The sequence below is a fragment of the Typopeltis vanoorti genome, chromosome 2 (genome assembly GCF_054136105.1).
Source record: "Typopeltis vanoorti isolate ZY-2024b chromosome 2, IOZ_Tvanoo_1.0, whole genome shotgun sequence".
Lineage (NCBI taxonomy): Eukaryota > Metazoa > Arthropoda > Arachnida > Uropygi > Thelyphonidae > Typopeltis > Typopeltis vanoorti.
Window position 1 is genome coordinate 44,459,525 of NC_143550.1, and position 18,177 is coordinate 44,477,701.

General features: G+C 34.1%; 1 protein-coding gene across 2 annotated transcripts in view; it reads right to left on the reverse strand.

The window, feature by feature from the left end:
* The window catches only part of LOC150108975 (transmembrane protein 114-like), a 127,159-nt gene that overhangs the window by 44,869 nt on the left and 64,113 nt on the right, over positions 1–18,177 (reverse strand). Inside the window, exon 2 of one of the 2 annotated variants that reach the window (XM_090411182.1) lies at positions 6,770–7,443. In XM_090411182.1, coding sequence (XP_090267308.1) covers positions 6,770–7,046 — 277 coding nt within the window. In that variant the 5' untranslated portion in view covers positions 7,047–7,443. Of the gene's footprint in view, positions 1–6,765; positions 7,444–18,177 lie in introns of those variants that run through there. The other variant, XM_090411188.1, reaches the window with a different exon arrangement.

Sequence of the window (18,177 nt, forward strand, 5' to 3'; positions counted from 1 at the left end):
CGAAGTTACGAATTCACTATCTAATCATTTCATTTTACTGTAAATTAACAATGAGTAAACTGTTTGTGTGACAAGATGACTAACCGTTCATCTATTTGTAATGTGTGTTCACTAAACAGGTCTTTTAATAGGATCCATTAACTTTGCTTCCTTAGGATGAAATCCCTTCCTAGTCGCACACACAAAGACCATTGATGTCATACATATCCGACCTCATTTACCAATTCTTTGAAGGGCTGTTTCTTCTGCGTTGTTCGCTTCAAAAGCGATAACGACACCCGTCACCATGGAAACTTCTAGGATGTTATTGAAAGTGCACGTGTTGGAAAAGACTTCACATTATATTACCGTAGTTGTTCGTAAAGCTATCGCATCTGTTCATTAAATAGAAGATCGGAAGGATAATTATGTGGTTACAAAAAACGCGTGTAATATGAGGCAGTATTCTGGTAGCTATTAGTGGTCCCTCCTTGTTATCTATCTTTATCATGCTTTCATGAGAAGCCATTTTAATGCTTTATTTGCATATTTTAATATTGATGACATTTAGCAAAGTAGCAAAAAAAACATAAAACAAGGAATAAGGATTTCACTCTCTCAGCCTTTAATCTCTATCTTTTCTAGTCTCTTCCTATTTTTTTCTTCTCTTTTCAACTTTCTTTTACTTCAAATAATTTCGGTTGATAGGATTCCAGTAGGTGTATGTTTTCATTTTATGGAGAGCAAGGAAAGTACGAGATGGTATAGAAGTTGCGAAGGAATACAATGAGAGCTTGAATTATAGCTCGTATTTCCTAATAAAATGGACAACTCAATGGTGCTATTAAATCAAATAGTGCTATTAAGTCCAGCGGTACCAATATACTATATGTTTACAGCTTGTAATACTCGAGTAATGTGAATGGGGGGGGATAACAATTATTAGGTTTCGATTCCTTTATATTTATATACATGTGACGCCTACCCACTATAGGTTGTAAACATATAGTACATTGGTACCGCTTCCACGTTTAAAATCATCTTCCACGTTTAAAATTGTAATATAATGGAAGACACATATAAATGATCAGCACTGCGTCTGTATCCTATCCAAATGATTTTTTACCTTTTATTTTATTTAAAAAAGCCAAAATAAATCATGCTGGCTACTACGACTTCTGTAGTCTGAATTTTACTTCGACTAAATTTGCCCTTTTAAGTTAAATGTTATTTTATTTATTTATTTTTATTTGCAAAATACTCTTTTTTGTTTCTTTAACAACGTTGTTAGCATTCGTTGTTTCAAGTATTTATTATATTTGCTCAACCCGGCTAGAAGAGCATATGTAGGTAACAAACATATATTGGCTTTCAAGTCTCTTAGTTGGGTAGGCTGTAATTCCTATCAAATTAAACCAAGCGTCGATAATCAGTTCATTACTCATATATTAATTAACTTTGTTACTTTTTACGTGGTTTTGAAAAAAAAAAAAAAAAAAGGTAGAAATAAATCATTTGCTAAGTCATTAGCGATGCTCTTCATAAATTAAATTTTATAATTTATTTGGAGTTTTTTTATTCAATTTTTATTTTTGTATTTAGAGACCTACAAAGAGAATGTGCTTCTGCAAGTAAAATCATGTATTTATAAGGTCGTTTATGATACATACCCATACTGCAGAACCTTTGACATTTTTTGGAACGAAACTCGTAATTACAACAGCGAGCACTTGGGAATTATAATTACTTTCCAACTAGCAACGGAAATATGAAAGTCCCGGAAGCCATGACATCTCATCTATCTTTGGTTGCAATTAAGACCAAATTAGCATTTGTAAAATTTCAGGAAAGTGTCGCTAAATCATGTAAACTTACCCAGAATTGTTTTATGTGTAAAAGCACTGCCCATAATCATCAAATGATATTGGTATGGTGTTGGTTTAAAGTATTCCACTCAATAAAATTAGTTTTTTATTCAAATAAAAAAACTGAGGAAAAATATCTATCAAAACACACTTAACAGACATTTCGGTTTTTTAAATCAAATTATTGAAATCATTCATCGAAAGTAGAAAAAAAAAAGACACTAATTAAATAAAGAAAGACATTCACCAATCATTTAAGATAAGGACGAGGATCACATCGTAAACATAATAAATAAATTGTGATTACAAAGTTTGTTCTTTGGAATCATCGTTCCAAAATGATCTGCCTTTATCCATAGTCTCCGAGAGTGGAGAGTGGAAACCAACATCATGTCTACCGTAGAATGATTATTATTCAATTACTTTGAGGGAGGGAGAGAGATATTGATATTCCATCGGTATTACAACGCCAATATTAAATAAATAGAATTTTTTTCCAATCAAGCGAACTTATACAAAATAAAAGTGGTCATGAAAAGATATGATATGACATCACGTCCTGTGGCATTGTTACGAACAATGGCAAATGTTAACAACAATGAATAATATTCTTTAGTTCAAAATGTATGGGATCGAGAGTATAACAATTGGAGAATGAAGACAGACCGGGAGGTTTTTCCTTCCTGTCACTGGAATCTTTATGAATTTAGCTAACACATACTTTTCCAAGACCCCAGGTGGGGTGTAGAAAGCAGCAGCAGTTCTGCAGAATTTGATTATAGAATTCAAGTGTATAAAAATAATATACGTTACGGTGGTGAAGGAGCAGAGATTGCCTGCGATTCGCGCTTAAGGACCAAGATGATATTGTGATGGTAAGCGGAAAAGAAAAATATTTTATCCTCGTGTTTGGCACAGGCCCGTAATAGGCAGAGGAAGTTATTCGGTATGACAGTGATCGACCCACTATGCTTCACCGTGACATGAATTACGAAGAATAGAAAAGCAATAAAGTGGAAGCACGAAACGTCTTCAACTACAAACTGTATCAATATTTTCGAGTGGTAGCAAAAGGAACTAAAAATGTGAGAAGGGTGACTTTTATCATTCCCCTCTGAGTGCCGATTTCTTTTCACTAATATTTTAGTTTAGATTCCAAATATGACCTTCTCTGACCTTTTTGTTTGTGGACGTTGACCACATCCAATTTAACGATTTTATTTGTTCTGATAATATACCAGCATTATTTTTATTTTTACATTTTGCAATTCATTTTCTTTTTTATTCTGTACAAATGGATTATTTGATCCATTTCAGTGTTCTTTCTATATAATTTTTTCTTATATTTTCTAAAGTTATTTCTGATTTATTTCTAACTCTATATTATCTGTGATACACCTGTTTCTCCCTTTTTACCTGTTTTTTTTTTTTTTAGATCAATTGTCTGTAGCTAATATTTTTTTCTCTAGTTATTCTCTCTGCCGATAATGGTTTACTTCTAGTGACGTCAGTTATTATTGAAGTTATTTTCTCCATTGCCATTGTCCTCCATTTATGCTTCATTCTCTCAATTTTCTTCCATTATTTTCTGAAACTTTCCTTCACGGGTTAGAGCTTCACTTTTTTTTTCTCACATTTCTTTCGCCTTTTCACTTTCTTCTTTCTTCACCTAATATTTCAAAGTGATCTGTGTTAACCGAATTTTCTGATTTTCTAATAATTTAAGTTTTTGACAATTTTATTTTATTCTTTAAACAAATTAAAGAAGGATTATCTATGACTACTATTGCTTTCCTAAATGATTTTTGATAATGATTTTCCTGAAATTATTAGTAAATATTTAGATGCAGTTACAGATCATTCGTTTAAATCCGACTGTCAAAGAAGGTAAAGCTTATACATTTATTGTTTGTAAAAATTTTTTTTCTTTACAAATATTAAATGAAGATATGAATGACATTATAATTATAATTATGTCACGCGAACTTAATTTAAATGGGGAAAAACTGGAAGAATGATATCGCGCATTGTCCATGAAAGCACATGTAGAAGAAGTATAAGGTAGAAACTAAATTCTATTAGCAGAACTGAGAGTTATCATCAACTGACCGGATTGCCATCTTCTTAAACATTGGGCAGTCTTAGAGAGACTGTGAGCGCACTGCCTCAAATGCGGGAGTGGTATTCGTCCATAGTTAGACGAAAAGGAGATTTATAGACTGTTAGAAGTTGTATAGGTGAGAAGTAATATCGTGAATGGAAAAGCACAGAGGTTTGGCGGCTGTAGAAGTTACGACTGCGATGTGGTGTTTGTGTCGGAAAACGCAGATGATATAGGTCAGCCCAAGGACCGAAATCAAATCATGTTTGAATATATGACTATTACAGAAAGTAAAGGGAAGTGGCATGACATCTTTCTTAAGGGAAACTGGACAGAATTAGACAGATTTTAACGCAATGGTTAGGGTAGATTTTGAGGCTTTTAACAATGGTCCTTTACAAAACTTGTGGAATGGGATATATCATCAGAGAGTGAAATTATGAATAGGATTTGGAATCATTGAGAGCACATCATATACGTACAGAAGGAAAAGGGTGTGGATGAAAGTACAACGCCCTAGGGTTATGCGCTGGAGGGGAAGAAATCATATACCATGAAACGTAACGAGGACCAAAAAGGAAGCTGAAGATTTGGTTACAAAGGGTAGAAGGCTGATTACAAGGATTCAGCGGATTGAATATGCCTCTATGGAAAACCTGATAAAGTACCATAGAAATGCCATGAATAAAACGTGAGGATCTTTGAAGCTTTCAATGGCTTGAGTCCAAAAGTAGAGGTGGGTGACGGGTAGAAAATAGCTGGATCGAGAGTTGCAAAATTTCTTTGTCACTAATTGATCTAATGGCAAACACGCTCTGCACCCCTTCCCGTTTCTTAACGGAACTAGAGAAAGAAATTCAGCATGAGTTTGAACCTTGAAGTCCTCAATGAAAATAACCTTAATATTTGAATACTTGGACTGCTCAAAAATCGATCTTTACAGATATTTAAAGAGACCAAATTGATCATCAGAATTTTGAACGGTGGAGACAACAAATGAAGGAGACAGTGTTCTTCTATGAAATTTTAAGCTATAGCAAAATCAACAGGGAGAATTAGACAATTCTCCAATACCGAAGAATTTTCCATTCTTCGGTATTGGAGTGTCAGTTGAGATGAATTGTATGTGCTTTCATTTGAAGTTAGCTGTGTTAGGGAGAAATAAAAAAAAAAGAAATAACGTTTGATTTGGATGACTGTACCTGATGGCGCACATCAGTTATATTCGCGTTAATTGCACTATTGTAGGTAAAGTGGATATCACATTTTTGCAAGCATAATTAACGTGTTTTTTTTTCCTTCGGGATTTGTCTTTTTTTTTTAATTTTATTTTTTGAAATGCGTTGATCCGCAGTAAAACTGCTTAAGTTGACACTTAACTATAAATGGGGAGAAAGAATAGGAGAGCATACAATGAGTCGAAAGGCTTGCAAGCAACAGAGTCCCATTATCCTTCACACGTAACTCTGACAGTTCTCCCTGAAAGCCACACACTTGGATTCCATCCAGGGACGAACTAACAGCTGAATTTATTACTTGGTGATTGGGAAGCTTACGGCTTTGTTATTCGAAAATTTGGTCATTTGTGCGATCTAGATGCTAGCTTGCAGGACCAATTTACTTTTGTATCCTCAAAGAAGGATTCGGTCCCTACAATGCATTTCGCTCCTTGAATGGTATAATCCGCAGTGCATCTAAGAAGAGAGGAAAGGAGTAAAAGCAGATGCTCCTCCTCTGAAGACAAAACATGGCTGCAAGCCTCTTTAGGCCACCAGTGCAAGTTGGTGCTACACTGGAAGATGAAAGGAATCTAACACCTACAGATCTAGTTGGCAATTTCCTCAAACAAGGAGGAAGGAGGATGTGCCTTCGTGAAGGCAATGTTTGACGGATGTATCTGATCCTCGCTCGTGAAAACAGTTTACACCACAAGAAGGTATATTTCACTTGAGAGGCTATATATTGCACACAAGAAGATCTTTAGTAGGTCTCCCTTCCGTGTCTGTGAAGATGGGTCTAAGCTAGCATCAGAAATGAAGAAGACAATACGTTTTGTTGTATATTGTATATATATATATATGTACATATATATGCATATATTTAAATGTTAATGGAACAGCCTTCAAAAATGCCTCTTTATTAGTAACCATGAAAGAATCACTTTGTGTATGACAGGGAGAGAGAGAGAGAGAGAGAGAGAGAGAGGTGTCGAATGGCACTTAACTTGATCCTAATTTTATTCTACAGAGATTAGTTCATGAACGGTAATAGCTGACATCACAATTCACAATTCTGAAGAATGCCATCGTTGAGTAAATGATAAGCTAATCTCCAGAAATCCTAGTCTGCGTGCAGCAACTAATGTTTGCATCTTTACCTTACCTAGACGTTAAGCTGAGTTTGCAAACTCGACTTATAAAATGTCAAACGCAAATAATCGAACTCTAGAATTAGCTATAAACCATCTTCAGTACAAACCAATTCAAGAACCTCTATCACTCGCTCTCTCCTCTTTATTCCTAGAATTTTCTGGAATTCTTTCTCTCTCAGAGTGTATATTTTGTATCCATTTTTCCATTTTAACAACCTGTAGAAAATATCCTATAATAAAGTTACAAGTTAGTGTTCACTTCCCATTTGTTATATACTCCTCGTACGTATAAAAAAACGCATTTTATTATCTAATTACTTCAGCGTTTAAAATGTGCAATAACAATTTTATGAAGTCTAATTATGAATAGCACATAACACGTAGAAATTTACATTTAAATAATGAAATATACTTTATTAACTGAGTACGATTGCATTATTTTTACATACTTACTGACAATACTGCCTTCTTCGAGAGACCCATTCCTTCCCACTGTTTTGCAAATCCTCCACAACCCCGAATAACTGCGAATAAAGTAACTGTTCGTCCTGTTGATATAGATAGGACCGCTCGGAGAGGTGACATGAAACCAGTAGTTTGTTGAAACGGCGATGATCCACAGAACCACTGCAAATATCGAAGCGATGGTGACCGAGATGAGTATCCGCTGTTCTAGCATCACTCCGGCAATGGGGTCGTGTTCTCGGACCCTCCTCCGGAATCTTGCCATGGCACTCTCGCGTGGCCGCGAATCGCCTTGCTTCCGTTCGTCATCGCCGCCGTCGACTTCCGCTTCGTTTCCCGCCACTTTTGTGCGAAAATGTCCCGAACGCTATCCGCACTTCGTTGCAAAAGCGGCCGCCGTCACGACTCCTATCAGGTAGACCGAATGGAGATGAAGTGAAGGAGTAAAGGAAGTTTACGCAGATCGATTGAAGCCAGAAGATGAGATCTGTTGGAACTATGCATTCATAACGGATTCTTCAGAGGAGCGATGGAGCGGGACATTGAATAATGGACTTGAGTGGTTGAGAACATTTCTGTTAAGCACTTGTGTGCAGATGTATGTGCTAAGCTCTATTTGATTAAGCGAGGTAACTGGAAACTTGTGTCACATCGACGTAATCCTGAAATAGAGAAAATAAAAGGTTTATATAGTGAATGGCTTATCGAGTTGCACAACTGATTATCGAAAGGTCAATGACATGAAATCACACATCTAGATTATAAAATAATAAATTGTTAATTAATCCAACTGGTAATTAAGTATTAATTGATCTTTTAATCCATAATATAATTAAAATAATCGCTCTCTTTTTACGTAAAACAATTTTTTTTTTCGTTCGAGATGGATATGAAGATCTGCTTTCATGACACTAGCTGACTTTTTTACTACGTGGGAACTGCTATGGTAAACAATACATGAATAGCAAATTTTTGTTCACGAAATAATAAACTAAGTTATCAAGACATTATGTGGTTAAGAACAAAATAGAATTGAAAAACAGATTGTTGCCAAAACTTTTTTTTTTGCAATAGTTTGTTGTCTAGTTTTTTTTTCTGTGACAGCCTATTGCCAAAAAAATTTCCCCGACAGCTTGTTGCCAAAACCTTTTTTTCTCAGCAGCCTGCTGCCAATTTTTTTTTTTTTTTTTTTTTTTGTGATAGCCCGTTGCCAAAACATTTTTTGGAACAGCTTGTTGAACAATTTATTGTTGCATTTTATTCTTGATGATGTATACGCAAAGTAGAGTATGTAGTTTAATTAAATGAAAAAAATCAAATGATAAATAAAAATTAATTAGTAAATTAAGTATTTAATCCAATAGTCACTTAAATAATAAATCAAATAGAAAATCAAATCAATAATAAAGTCAATGTTAAATAATTAAAATGTAATATAATTGATTATTATAATATATGCATGCTGCTATAGGATTGACTGAATAATTGGTTGAAAGCTCCAAATATTTCGATAGTTTTTGTGAGACCGGAAGATGAAGTTTTGAACAAAGGTATGATAAGTGCGCAAAGAATGAGAAAAATCATAATAGCCAATATATATATATATATATATTTTTTTTTTCTCAGACCGGAAGATGAAGTTTTGAACTAAGGTATGATAAGTGCGCAAAGAATGAGAAAAATCATAATAGCCAATATATATATATATATATATATATATATATTGGTAAAGGAACCCCATTTTTTTCTTAAATATATGTATAAACCATAAATAACAGTAACCGGAATACATAACATAAACATAACATTTCATTGAGAAAAAAAAATTATAATCTTTAATGAAGATTTACATAATCTTTTAAGTAAATCTTCTCTTTCAGTGAAAATCAGGACATTTCATTAAGAAATACCGACAGATAAAGAATTTCAGATTTTTTTAGTAATGTCAAAGGTGACTAAGAAACTTGCATACATAAGGGTAAACTAAGAATGGGTTTTGGATATAATGAGTCCGGCCAAGAATAAAATTACAAAATCGATTTCGGGGACACTAAAGAGACTTGGATAACGCAGGAATTGATACGAGTGAAAATGCATTTCCATTACCGTGGTAAATTTTCTTTGCTTCTGAGATCTTAGCGTATAAAAAAGCACTCATAACCAGTAATGCCAGTAACGAAAGTGTTACAAGCAAGAATATTTTTTGATCGAACGACTTTTTCATTTTGAGCTCATCCTCCATAATGGAAAATCTTTCATTGGCTAACATTGCAGTATGAGTAATATTCAACAATTCATAATGATTTTGTGTTGGAGGACAAAGTCAGCGAATTATAAAATAAGCTACAATGAAGCTGCTAATACAAGACTTGCTTTAGAATTTCTTCGTTTTTCTTTCTTCTTTTTTTTTTTTATCCAAGTAGCTTAGTCGGTAGCGGAAATGGACATTCCTTAGAAAGATCTAGTGTTGAATCCGTTTAGGAACTATTATAAGGGCTTTCCAAATTGAGGTGTTAGCCAGTCTCATACGGAAATAGCAGAGTTATCTTCCTAAAAATACTAAGAATGCACGTATTTGTCTGTAATGTACACAAAAAAACAAGAATAATTGCTTCATTTGTAATGATGTGGCATCTTATAAAGCCAATTAGGGACGGATTCCAAACCAGTTCTTTCCACTCACTCAAACATTCTAGATTTTTCCTTAATCAGTTTTCCCTCTCGGTACACTGTTGTAGAACTGACTATTTCTCTTGGTAAGTCAGACCACAGTCTCATTAAGTGATCGCTAATGTAACAATTTCCCTCAGTCATTCACAACATCGTATCTTTTGGTATACATTAATGACAAGTAGAAAATTCTCCCAATTTTTTTTCGGAGATTTTTCGCAACACTTGCAGAATCAGCTTTAAAAGAGCTAAGGCTGACTTTGAAGGAGTTAAACAGAGAAATCTCGACACGTGTACCATGACAGTCGTGCCTTCTCGGCCCTCACAAAAGCTTCTGAGGGCAACTTTTGTCGCATTCTGTACTTCTACATTTCTCTCAAATGGTAATATTTGAATATCATGTAATGGAAAAGCTGACATCTAACATAATATTTCTCATCCAACTCCTGCCTAGATATCAAACTCCAATCACCTCCTTATTGACTTGAAATATTGCATGGCATTTCTCGTATGATCTTCCTCCAGAAATAAATCAGAACAATTTTAAATTATCTGGTACTGGCTTGTGAAATGTACCCTTCAACAAATACTTGCTATATAATATATATATATATATATATAGAAGCAAGCACACACACACACATACAACAGTTCTAAGAAAAAGAAAAGAGAGTGATGTATCTATCATCCAACTATCGACATATGGTTCTTACCTCAGTGTTAAAAAAAAAATCAGCTAACGCCTTTTTATTCCCGTATACGGGAGTAGGCGAGGCCATTTAGCCCTATCTAACTTTTGGATACTGAGTGGGCAGTTCAATCTCCACTGGTACCCAATCAGAGACAGATGGCCCAAGGCTATCACTAATTAAGCGGTACGCAGTGAAGAGAGACGGCTCAAATGTGCCGCCATCTCGTGGTCCCTAACCCTAACACAATATATTTAATGTCTGAAATAATGTGGGTTCTACGGTCGATTTTCTTGAGTTTACAGGACGAAAAACCCGAGTTTCCGGGAGGAAAAACCTGCTTGCCCGTGCCAGAGATCGACTAACTCGGGAACCGGTCGAAAAAAGGCTTAGAAAAATTTCCTCTAGTCGCCGACTAGACTCGAAACCAAGTCTTCCTTCGTGCGGCCAAGCGCGGCGGTATGCAAACGCCACATCCGCTGAGCTACACAGGCTATGTTGTCTAAAGTAATTGATAAATTCATCAATAGTCATCCTCCATATCTGAACACATGCCATGAAAAAATTTTGAGAAACCTGTGCTAATGCACTTGATATTTCCAAGGCTTTGATAAGATTTGGAAATGAGTTTCTCATTGAATTATCGTCTTTGATTCAGCCTTCTCTCCCTGTGTACTCTCAGGGTCTTTCAGTATGTGTAATGGTGGAAGGTGTTCTTTCTTTAGATTTTCCTAATAATGCTGTTGTTCGGGCTCTGTTATTGCATCCACTCTCTTCCTCATATACATAAACGACATTCTATCGTACTCATAGGACAAACCTTTCCGTGTTCAAACATCTCAAGTTTCCAGAACATCTACAATAAGTGGCCTAACACTTATCTCCACCATCTTCAATGGTACGTAATAACTTAGTCTTCTTCAGTATTTCTAGAACACAGTTTGTGCTTTTTTCTCACACGAAGACCTTTATTCTCGACTGTTAGGTTGCTAGGTTGAGCACTGCCTTTAGCAATGCTCAACCAAGACCAGATTTCTCTTCACGGATACACTCTTACTCTTAGACATTCCTGGTATAGTCACATCACTTTAGCCCCATTGTTTCGAAACACTTAGCATCCTTTTTATGTCAAAACGTTAATTATCCTTTCTCCAGTTACTTACTCTGTATGAATCACAAATCCGTACAAAGTTGCAATACTGCTCTCACATACGTGAAGTGGTACACCTAAAACTACTCTAAAATTTCTACACTCGTCAGTCAATCGAACAGCTCTTTTGAATGAAAAGAGTGGTCCAATTGAGTGGCACATCTTTCTCACAGAATTTCTTCAACCACTGTCTCATAGAAGATCAATTTTCGCGTCGTGTCTTTCATTTCTATAGTCGTTTTTCACGAGAACTAGCATCAATTATTTCCCTCTTTCTATTAAACCTACAACAATACCAACAATAGCTTTCCTACATCCTTTTACAGTTGCTGCCGCCAGTCTTCTTTTATTTCAATACGTATTTCCCAAGGAATACAACTTGAAGCTCTTTGAAGAGAATATCAACAGATTACCTTTCTTTTAACTACCAGAACATTTATTTCTACAGGCGATGAGGTCTCCGTTGTGTGAGAATAATTAAAAAAAAACATACAGGCCACTGAACCTAAGATGATGCATTATATTATTGAGTTACGCATTCAATTCAGATTTTAATGATCGATGGAAGGTTAACTAGTATAAGAACGTTATTGCTCTAAATTTCTTAAAATAATTAGGTTTACAATTTAAGATTAAATTTCAACATAGTTTTAAAAACCATATTAAAGTTTGATTAATCATTCCTCAAGTACTAATTTGTAAAATAATCTTTTAATACTACTACTACTAGTAGTAGTACTACTAATAATACTCTTTTTTTTCCAAGTCCAATCTGTTAACTATACAAATTTACAATGAAGTTAAAAACAAACAAACAATCATACAACTGAATCAGCTGTAACCCAACGTATTATGCATCAAGGTCTGGTTAGTAAAAATTTAAATCCAATTCTGTCCCTCTAGAGGATAATCTGTCCTAGGAGCAATGTTTTAGAGAACAATATTAATTTTCGAAATATGTTTTGCGAATATCGGTCAAAGTTTTATGAAAACAAGATGTTCAGAATGGACTATTTATTAGGCTCCGTAGAAGATGACAGCGGAAAATACACGAGAGGGACACAACTTATATTTTTCAGAGGGGTTAGCTTGATCATTAGTAATCGTATGTAAAAGCAATTACATTGGAATTACAACAACAGTATTATTCTTACATTATCAAATAATACAATATACTACAAAAGGCCATTGGCCATATTTTTCTTCAAAAGTTTGATTCGCCCTTGTGAAGGTATACTCTTGTGCTATGATAATAATGGCTTACATCATACGAACTTTCTGACCTAAATGGATCCAACCTTTCAAATCCAGTCTGTATGGCTAAGGATAGAACGCAGAATATGGACTAGAATTCTGAGCTTGAGGGAACAGCCACGCCTAATTTTATTTAGTGTTTGAGTAAAATCGTGAGGTTTTTAATGATAATTCATCTGCAGAATATAAATAAACATAACAACGCTCTGCTTCCAAATCCATGAGCTACACAACTACCAATGGCTTTGTAGGACACCCGTCTTGGCATTTTCGCCCTAAGTCAATGTATTTTAATCGTCTTTTGAGATACTGATCACACATATCTTGTTTCCATTAACATACACATTTTTGGACTCATATTCTCCTTTCTCTCACCCAACAGCTATAATTTCAACCTCTCACTGCAGTTCGTACTCAGATTCGGTCTTTCTCTCACAGAGTATATTTCTCCACTCGAACACATTCTTGCTTGCCTCACTATTAAATTTAAGCAACTTTCACTCTCTCTCTCTCTCTCCCTCAAACACAAGAATCGTTCGCGAACGATTTTGAGCGTAAAACTGAAAAGTAAGCAAATATATAATAAATATACAATCTATTAGTAACTGTCTGCCTAATTTACACTAAAATAATTCAGTTTAAACTACAGTTAAGATGACTAATTTTTGCAACGGTAACCAAACAAAATCCATCTTGCTCTAAATAATATTATTATTTATTATTAAACCACTAAAGCTGCCTTTTCCCATGAAGAACTTCAATTCTGATAAAGTTCTAGTGGATATGACCAGTTAATGCCGAAATCCATCTTGTCTGAACACTAAACGCGAACTCTTGGGTAAAACTAATATTCTCCTCTCCCAATTTCAGTTTCCTATGAACTTTATTTCGTTAGAAATTATTTTTTCCATTAATCTCGCCAAGGAAAAATGGACCATTAATTTTGTCATGTGCTGTTTGTGTTCGTCCTGAAACTCAATCCCCCTTCTAAATTGCGTCGATCGACTCATCTTCTCCCTTTCAACGTTGACTGTAGCACATCCTGTCATTTCCAGACATCTTTCCACCTCAGTGCACTTCCATCGATTTGCGATTTTCCGGTAGTTCATCTTCTCCCCATAAACGTTATCTCTCAACTGTCTTAATAGGTTCCGTCTTTGCTTGGTGCTAAATCTTGTACAGAACCTTAATATAAGTAACGATGTAGTGAAAGAAAGAATTTTTCTTATTCTAGCTCTGCGCGTAATTTGCACACTTTATACAATTTTTTTAAACAAGACGATCCTAATATAGTTTATGAATATGAACAAAAGAAGGCAGAGAGAGAGAGAGAGAGAGAGAGAGAGAGAGAGAGAGAGAGAGAGAGAGAGAGAGAGAGAGAGATGCACAGAGAAACAAACAATATCTTATTAACAAAAATTCTCACAGGGACAAAAATTAGTCATCAACGAATTTTCAACTCTGTTGCTTTTCTACTTTATTTATCTTTCTATTTTCTTTAATTAAGTCCTTTCTATAACCATTTTTGTTAATATGCCTAAGTCATTTGTTTTCATCTTTCTCTGTTGCAGGCTTTTCGATGCCAGCATCCTCCAATCATCTTCATTAGATCATCCTTCCATTTCGCATCTGACTGAGTAGAAATTGACTTCCTTCATATGAATAGCAGTGAGTGTTTGTCTTTTATTTGTCCATTGATCACTTTCATCCGTGCAATGTGCCCTGACGTTTCACTGTAAAAGCGATAAGGAAAAAGGCAAGAAAGGCCGAGTCCCAAAATGATTTTTTGTATCAACATTCTCTTCTTTTATTAAAAAAATAGGTAAAGAATGCGTGAGTGAATAAAAATAAAAGTTATTATGGAGATACGCGGTATTTAATTTACTCGAAAAATGAGCTAGTAAAAGAGGTAAGGGAGATACATGAACAAGAAAACCTCTTTTCACTTTCTCAGCATTGAATAAAATTCATGGGATTTTTCTGATACATCATAGAAAAAGAAACTTTGAATGAAATATCTGTGGAATAGAGATTATTGATTCAATTACAAGATGAATAAATATTTAAACCGTTTCTCGTTTCTCTCTATTTTTGCAATTTTGTGTGGCAACTTGAGACAGACGTGTCGTCATGCATACTAATGTTACTACGGCTACTAATAAGCCAATCGATTTCTCTCCCAAATATGAAAGTAAACTTACATTTTAGTTATAACATGCAATTCAATATTTTAAATAGTCCTCACATTAGCTAAAATTCCAAAAACATATCACATATCTTGAAAGATACCCAGTGATAATATTACAATTACATTATTATAAAGAGCTCTCAAAACAGGTTCAAACACAGTGAACCTTATTAATATTTTATCCTGGAACTTCATATGGACAGAAGATCTGTGATCATCCTTCAATTATGTAAATGAAGGAAATAAACGCAAACATTCGGAATCAGGTGCATCTCTTTATTCTGTTTTCATGTCGTGACCTTGTCACTTGATGTTAGCAAAACCCGTCGGAGTTTTTGTTAGCTCTTTCCAGAGGTAAAAAAATATCTTTTACAGCTGACTAGGGATTTTCTGAAACTGGTGACTGTTCACTGTTCCATCTGGATAAGCACCGACTGTAGCGTCTATTTTCGGGACCTGACTAACATCAAAGCACCTATCTTAGCATTAGTAGTACCTCGCTGATTGTTTTCACAGGAGCAACACATAGTTTTAAATATCAAATAGAAATATCTTTGAAAAATATGGATGGAACCTTCTAGCAATATGCGGTACTAATTGAACAATAATAGTTGCATTAGTTTAGGAAAAAATGAAATTAATTAAACACTAATCATGCCCACAACAACTATATATTGTTCTTAATAGATAGTTTAAGATGCAATGTTTCTCATAATTTCATAACAAATAATATTTTCTTTAAAATGGGAAAATTCCCATAATATTTTCCCTTGACTCCAAAAATTGTATTCATCCATTCTCTATTATTCTAATTGGACTATGTATAGAGTCAATGTGTAGTGACATCGAAAAAGTAAGATTCTAAAACATGCATGATCTGTTCTGGTTGGATGAATCATATAAATGCCTTTTAAGTGAAAAAATAGGAACACAATTGTTCGTCACAGTGTTAATGTAATATATCAATGGGTTATTTTTGGAAACATTAAAATAATCAGTTGAAATTGATATTGGGATATTAATAATTAGAAGGTTGACTAAAATTAATTAAAGAACTTACTGTATAAACACATATAATCAGCAAGTTGATTCTCATTAGCATATGCAAAAGTTCCGGGAGTTTCATAATAGAATATTGTGAAACTCTATTGTGAAACTATCCTGAATATTCATTCAAATAGTCTCACTTTCCACTACCGTACCTTTCTTCATCAGCATTTAGGTTAGAGAAACAATTTTCTAAAGAATTCTTATATTCGATCCATGCTAACTATGTGTCACCAATGTATTATTCATGAGCAATTAGGAATCCTCATTTCAATCCAAATTTCCTTTCATTGTAGACTAATGGATTGCCATTTCTGCAGATAACCCTCATTACCAACAAGAGAAATGTAGCTGGGCGAAACCACATATATCTTTTGAGTCTTCGTTTGCATAATTTTGCATAAATACAGGCTTTAACCATCCATACAAAAATACGCATATTGAAAGCACGTAAATGCTGCGTGTTTTTAAAGGAGAGGGGCTCCTAAAAGAGATATTAATGTGAATGGTATATTGAGCAATCGGACAGTGAAGTAATTTCTTATATAAATAAAAATATTTCAAAATTTTGCTAAATAAGACTGACAATGTATGTGGAATGATCAGTCAGTTAGTTTTATTCACAAAAGTCTTTTAATTTCGTACAAAGATTGTAATCTCTGGTGCAACTAGAAACAACAGATTATTACTTAATATGTACTTCAAAAGCTGATTTTACGCTCGAAAAAATGATTAAACTCAGTTGAATTTTATATTTCCATGAAGACATTTGCAAAATCATTGTGGATAATTTTTACGGTCTGCTGAGTTGAAAGTACTGAATAAAAAAATAAAGAGAATTTCCATTTTCTTTTGACCGTAATAACCCCTTGTTAATTATTTTCTCCGACCTCAACATTTCGTTTGATTTGATGATTTTTTTTTTGTAAATTTGAAGAATGATGTAGTAAATCCTTTTCTTATTAGTTTCAATTTTATTTTTACAAGATTTAATAACTTAATTTTGTCCACTTAACAGCCAGCTCAGAGGAATTACTTGTCTAATTGAGCGATAAATTATTCTTGAAAAGAGAATTAACGTTCTTAAAAAGGATGTAATATGGTTTTTGTTTTTAAGTCATTAGCATACCAAAGTCTGTTATCTGTTACTATGGAAACATCTTTTTTTTTCCCCGATGAGCAATAACATACCAGGATTCATAATTGTTTCACTATGGCAGAGTTAACCTTGTCAGAAAGGAGACTTAAAAGTTATCTGAAACACTAGATTAAGTTTTATGTAAATTTAAAATCTAAATTAATTTCAAGTTTAAAACTAGTTTAGCGATAACTAATAAAATTTTCTTCTTTTCTGTATTGAATAAAAGTATTACTAATAATTACAATGTAGTATTAATAAATTATTCATACTATATTAATAAAAGTAGTATTAATATATATTTACTGATACGTTTTGCTTGCTAAAGGTATTATTAATATACAGTATTTGAAATTGGATAACTGTAGCGATTACACCTTGTATTATGACCTAGTGATTAGATTCGTATCATGTCGTAGATCTACTTGCGTCAGGTTCTTGTTGAAAGAAGACCACACTTAATGTAGGGTCATAACTTGTTCCTACATTCATTGCATTTCTTTTACATTTGAATCCAATGACGAACTCTTGTCAATGTAGGCAATTTTAAAACTGCAATAATATTGAAGTATTTGCCTCTATTGTATATGCTGCTAATCGTATTGCATGCTTTTTTTTCGTTCATTCAAATCCTTGGTGTGTTTTGACATGCGTATCTATGCTGATTGACCTGTTAGTCACACGCAACAAACTCCACATGAAGAACTGTATACTCTCGATTTTTTGAGTGGTTAATAATGAGGGTTTGGGATGAAGAAAAATACGTGATCTTGTTTACTTGAGAGTAAGCACTTTTATTCAATGCTGATGCAATATCGTTGAGATCTTGTCCATGATGGATCATAAGGAAGCGATACCGACCTGCTATGTCCTCAAATTTTTACCATCTCTCTAAGGAATATTTTAGGATTTTCTCTACTGTTTTTATTTTAACCATTTTTGGTAGAATAAAACTTAGGTATTTTATTTCTTGGCTTCTTTCCTCCTTACTGCTGTAACTGTTATATGGTCTATCTCGATGGGTTTTTATAATACCATTTTTGTGAAGGATGGTGGGATATTGCTTGTAGGTATCTTCATGTATTCTATAATCTGAACTGCTAAGTTTATTCTGTTCGAATACATTCGGGAAAGTGTATTAAAATGCAAGAATCTGAACTCTATGAAGGGATCTATGCTATCGGCAAAATCTGTAATTGTTTTATCAGGTATGACATTTTAATATTTTACCCTTATGGTAATGTCAAACATCTGTGTCCT